This window comes from Sinocyclocheilus grahami, unplaced genomic scaffold (assembly GCF_001515645.1).
Source record: "Sinocyclocheilus grahami isolate Dianchi unplaced genomic scaffold, SAMN03320097.WGS_v1.1 scaffold1923.1, whole genome shotgun sequence".
NCBI lineage: Eukaryota > Metazoa > Chordata > Actinopteri > Cypriniformes > Cyprinidae > Sinocyclocheilus > Sinocyclocheilus grahami.
The window spans coordinates 216,838-221,843 of NW_015507102.1; the positions used below are offsets into that span (position 1 = coordinate 216,838).

A 5,006-nucleotide genomic window follows, 5' to 3' on the forward strand; every position below is an offset into this window, starting at 1 on the left:
CTTGTGAACAGCACATCTACAGATGCTCTTTCCTCAACAGTGTCCAGTGTGTCGCTTTTAAAGTTCAATGGCAGTCGACTCTCATCAAGTCCATCAAATATAAACGCTAGCTTACTTTCCTTATATAACTTTGATTTCTCCAGTTCCTTCAATTCAGGATAAAATTTAATGAGAATCTCATGGAGATTGACCTCTTTATCTTTAATCACGTTGATCTCTCTGAATGGAAGCAGGAACACACACTCTATTTCCTGATTGGTGTTTTCTTCTGCCCAGTCCAGGATGAACTTGTGCACAGAGACAGTTTTCCCGATGCCAGCGACTCCCTTGGTCAGCACTATTTTCTCCTCATTGTTTTTCCTCAGTTCAGTGAATATATCATTGCATTTGATTAGTTTGTCCTGTGTTTTTTTGTTCCTGAAAGCATCATCAATCTTCAGAATCTCATGTTCGTGATTGACATCTTTCATATCTCCCTCTGTGATGAACAGCTCTGTGTAAACAGTCTTGAGATCTGCGTCATTTTCGTTGTTGCCCTCAAAAATATATTTAGCTTTCTTCTTCATGTTGTTTTTGTGAGTTTTCAAGAAGTTTTGTAGCTCTATAATTAAAAACAAATAAGATTGACAACTTTTTTTTTTTATAAATTTGACAAATATAATATTTTTCATATCGGCATGATCTGATGCACACGGATTAAATTCATACAGCTAAAAACAGCACAGTCCATCCCTAAAAACATTTACATTTTTCAATTTCTGAATATGTTTTTTTAAAAATGCTCTTTCCAGATAACTTATGAGTCAACATGGCCGAACGATGATCTGAATCAATGTTACTAAAAGCTAATGAATGGTTTCCACATCATCTAGCACATCAATCAGTTTATGAGGCTGTATTTACAACATGTTTTGACCTGCTTAAATCAACCTTTCCATGTGTGATTGTAATCATGCCTTGATGACACCCAATGAATTTGGTGACAGTGCCACATATTGGTCAACTTTAATAAACATCTGTATCACAATATGTTTTTAGACTATTGTGAACTGGATATCACTGGAGAAACATTCGGTTCTATTCATTATATTTTTACAAGATCTGCCGCTGATGTGATTGGCCCTGTAATTGCTGCTTGCAGTTATATTTTCTCTTGTTTCCATTTACAGAAAGCAACTGTTATTTACTCCAGATCTGACCTGAATCAGCTCCAACAGGAACAGATGTGTTCATATTGCCTTCAGCCTGAGCTGTGAGAGAGATACTCACTGAGAAACATAAATCACACAATTACATCACCAAAGAGGAAAGTTTGTCAAACCATCACACCGCTAAACAGACAATTATGATACAGTCACAGTGAATTAAACATTACCTTTCTTGTATTCATTCTCCAACTGTTTAGCCAAATCATTCTGGTTCATTTTCCTCAGGATGTCCACCGTGATCTTCACAGCTTCTTCTGGTCCAAAACATGCCACCATCTTATCCACTGTTTTTAACCTATTTGCATCCTTCATGTCAGATTTTGATATACACACATGATCTTTCTCTAAGTGCCACTGAAACTCCTCCAGTTCATCTTTTACCAGGTCCTTCAGTGAGTTCACTAGCAGATCTTTAACAGATGTCATCGTCGTTTACAGACTCACAGCTGCAGGACAAGAAGATCTGAGGTAATTTCACATTTCAACTCAATTTAAGTTCTGCACATTTTAGAGTGGCCTTTTATTGTGGCCAGCCTAAGGCACACCTGTGCAATAATCATGCTGTCTAATCAGCATCTTGATATGCCACACCTGTGAGGTGGATGGATTATCTCGGCAAAGGCGAAGTGCTCACTAACACAGACGTAGCGAATCAGCTCATGGGGAAATATGAATAATTAATCATAACTAGTTTTAATTAATTATAAATATTTAGATCCGCTGTAGATATTTACTTGACCTCTCAGGGTCAACTGTCTGTCAATTCTAAGAACGTTAATTTCCTGGTTAAGGGAAATAACTTTCTTACTGTACAATTCTACACAGAGCTTGTAGCATAAATCTGCATGATTAAGTGACTCCAGTTATGAGCAAACAATGAACAACGTCAAGTGTGATACAAGTAAGACTTTATTAACTACATAAACACTTAAACTAGTCTAACATACTACATAAACCCTTAAACTGGTCTAACATACACATACACACACGCACACGCATACAGTTGGTATAGGAAAGGGTTAAAGCTTAACGCAGTAAAGAGAAATAAGAATATGAAGCTATGGTACCATTTGATATTCAGCAGATCTACCGCCTGAAGGACACATCAGATTCTTAGTTCAAACACACCTTTGTAAAAAGGTGCAAATGATACCTAATGTATCAATTAATAAGACTGCGTTTGAATACTTGCACGTCTCATCTGTCTGAAAGAGAGGTTTGATGCAATCTGAAGGTCCAAGTTGATCTTTGCTGAAGTTGGTTGATGAAAAAGAACCAGTTTGAGTCAGAGAATCTTGGTGAATGGAAAAGTCAAGGCCGAAGCCTGGCACGTACTTAGGGGGTTGCAGAAGCGTTCTAGCTCATGTCTTCATCTTAGAATCTAACCGAACCACCGACTCCGGGCAGGTCCCTGGTGTGAGGCCTTTAAGGTCGGAGAAGATTCACGCCTCTCAAGATAGCTTGTCCAATGAGAGAGGCTGAAATTCCAAGCGGGAGGTTCCAATTGCGGGAGGGTTTTATGACCCTTTGTGTGAGGGCATGGTTATTTGCAAATGGAACTTGAAATCGAAATTACTAAAGATTCTCAGGACACTAATATATTGCCTGTGTACCAACATATAATATACACTCTCGTTTAGATCATCAGAAGGCGAATTCATAGATACTAAACATGGTAGGATTACATATAGGTAAGATGACAGGAATTAGTGTTTCCATTATAAGCCTGCATAAAACGGTATAAAATTTCAGACAACATACACAATGACCTGAAGAATATGTGTGTTCATTCAAAGAAAGGTTTTCCTATGGATTAATTAGAAAAGAGTCAATTTCTACTGTGCACTGTGTCTCTTCCTATGGAAAAGGCAGTGATTTTCCCTACTCACATTCCATTAGGTCGTAAATGGCTCTGGTCTAGCAAAGGTGTCGCGGTTGCCATGGTAACCAGTGGCCTGTGGTCATTCGCAGACATCCTGGCGCCCAGTCTATTGGGTGAGGGGTCTGTGACGACTTGTTAATCTAATGAATAACTGATTTGTTAAATCAAATGAAAAATTGTGTTTTTGATTGGTCCAGACGCTACACAGATTTAGACAGATTTGTGAACAATATTTGAGAGAAACAGGCCTTTTGTGTACATAGAAAAATTCTTAGATCTTTGAGTTCAGCTCATGAAAAATGGGGGCAAAAACAAAAGTGTTGCGTTTATAATTTTGTTCAGTATATACATCTTATTCGTCCTCAATCATCGATCTTATGATCTAAGATCATATCACTTCACTGGCGTCCGATTAATTCTACAATCTAGTTTAAAACTTTTGTTTGTTGATCAATGATCCGGCCCCATCATATATTAAAGATCACTTTAAAGATTATCCTCCCTCACTCATCTAGCAGATCTTAAAGATCTTCTGATAAAGCACTTCTGCATGGTCGAGAACTCAAAACTGGAAACCATAACATACAGGACTAGAGGAGGGACACAAAGAGGCCAACGCCGTCACCGCGGCAAGCCCGCAGAACTCCCAAGCATACGCCACGAAGGGGAGATCTCTGCGGGCTATGGGAGCAAAACAAGCAGCAATTTCCATGATTGCGGGGAAAAAGGCAAGAAAACAAAAGACTTTCAAAGATGGAAATAAAACGGGGAGAAGGGGCGCCACTTACTTTTTGTTTTAGGTCTGGTATTCTGTCACGATGTGCCTACTGAGAAGGGGCGAGGAGACGAAAGAAAAGCCAGAATAAACACGTAGACACGGGGATTGACGTACACTACAGGACCACAAACTCAAAACAGGAAACCATTAAATACAGGACTAGAGGAGGGACACAAAGAGGAACACCTGAAATCAATGACAAAATAAACATTGGAAACACCTGGGACAAATAAACCTAATCAGGGAACAGGAACAGGAAGAACCAAATAAAAACATAGGAAGCAGAACACACACAAAACATGGAACAGGGTCTACACTACACAAACTGAGCCACAGTACATTTTTTTAAATTACATAATTATATAGAATGAATCACAACCTACTAAACAATGGCAAAAATACTCTTTATACATACCTGGATGAATCCTAACTGTCACATATTAAAGTTGTTACGGGGCTGACAAGACATGAAACATGCGGATCCATGTGCAAACTTTATAAAGCAGAGAGGTCAGAAACACAGGCAGGGTCGAACAATGGCAAACAGGTATATGGTGGGCAAGACACAAGAATAATCCTAGGGCTAGCGAAGGTCAACACGCAGAATCAAAAGGGCAAGACTAAAGGGATAAATCCAGGAAAACAGGCAAAGATCAGAAACCGAGAAAACAGACAAGGCAAGACTAGGCTAAGGCAGGGTAAACTAAAGAGGGCTCTGTAGTATAGCTATCAAATGATAAGCGCTAAACAATACTCGGCGGCGGGAAGGGATCAGAGTGAGTGTTAAATAGTGAGTGAGTGATATGAAACAGCTGTGTGCAATCAGTGCTGTGTGCAATCAGTGAAACAGCTCTGTGCAATCAGTGCAATGAATGATGGGATATGTAGGGATGATATGCAACAGTGTGTAGTGCGAGAGTCAATGAAAATGGAAAGAGTGACCTCTGATGGCTAGCAGACAGAAGTTCATGGACCGGATACATAACAGAGCCCCCCCCCCCAAGGAGTGGCTTCCAGATGCTCCAAATCACTTTACGATTCAGGAGGGCGGTGGAGTCGAGGCGGAACAGGGGGAGGGATGGAGGGCCAGGTCCACCTGGAAGTGGAGAGACCGGGAACTGAGGCAGAACCAGCGGAG

General features: G+C 40.0%; 1 protein-coding gene across 1 annotated transcript; it reads right to left on the reverse strand.

Moving 5' to 3' along the window:
- Window positions 1-5: 5 nt before the first annotated feature.
- Window positions 6-1,634, reverse strand: LOC107573361 (NACHT, LRR and PYD domains-containing protein 3-like; the record flags this gene model as incomplete). Its single annotated transcript, XM_016259801.1, has 3 exons — window positions 1,376-1,634; window positions 1,200-1,250; window positions 6-601 (listed from the first exon to the last, which is right to left on the reverse strand). Coding segments are annotated over exons 1-3 (906 nt in total), but the record flags the coding sequence as incomplete, so codon positions are not given.
- Between the last annotated feature and the right edge of the window lie 3,372 nt (window positions 1,635-5,006).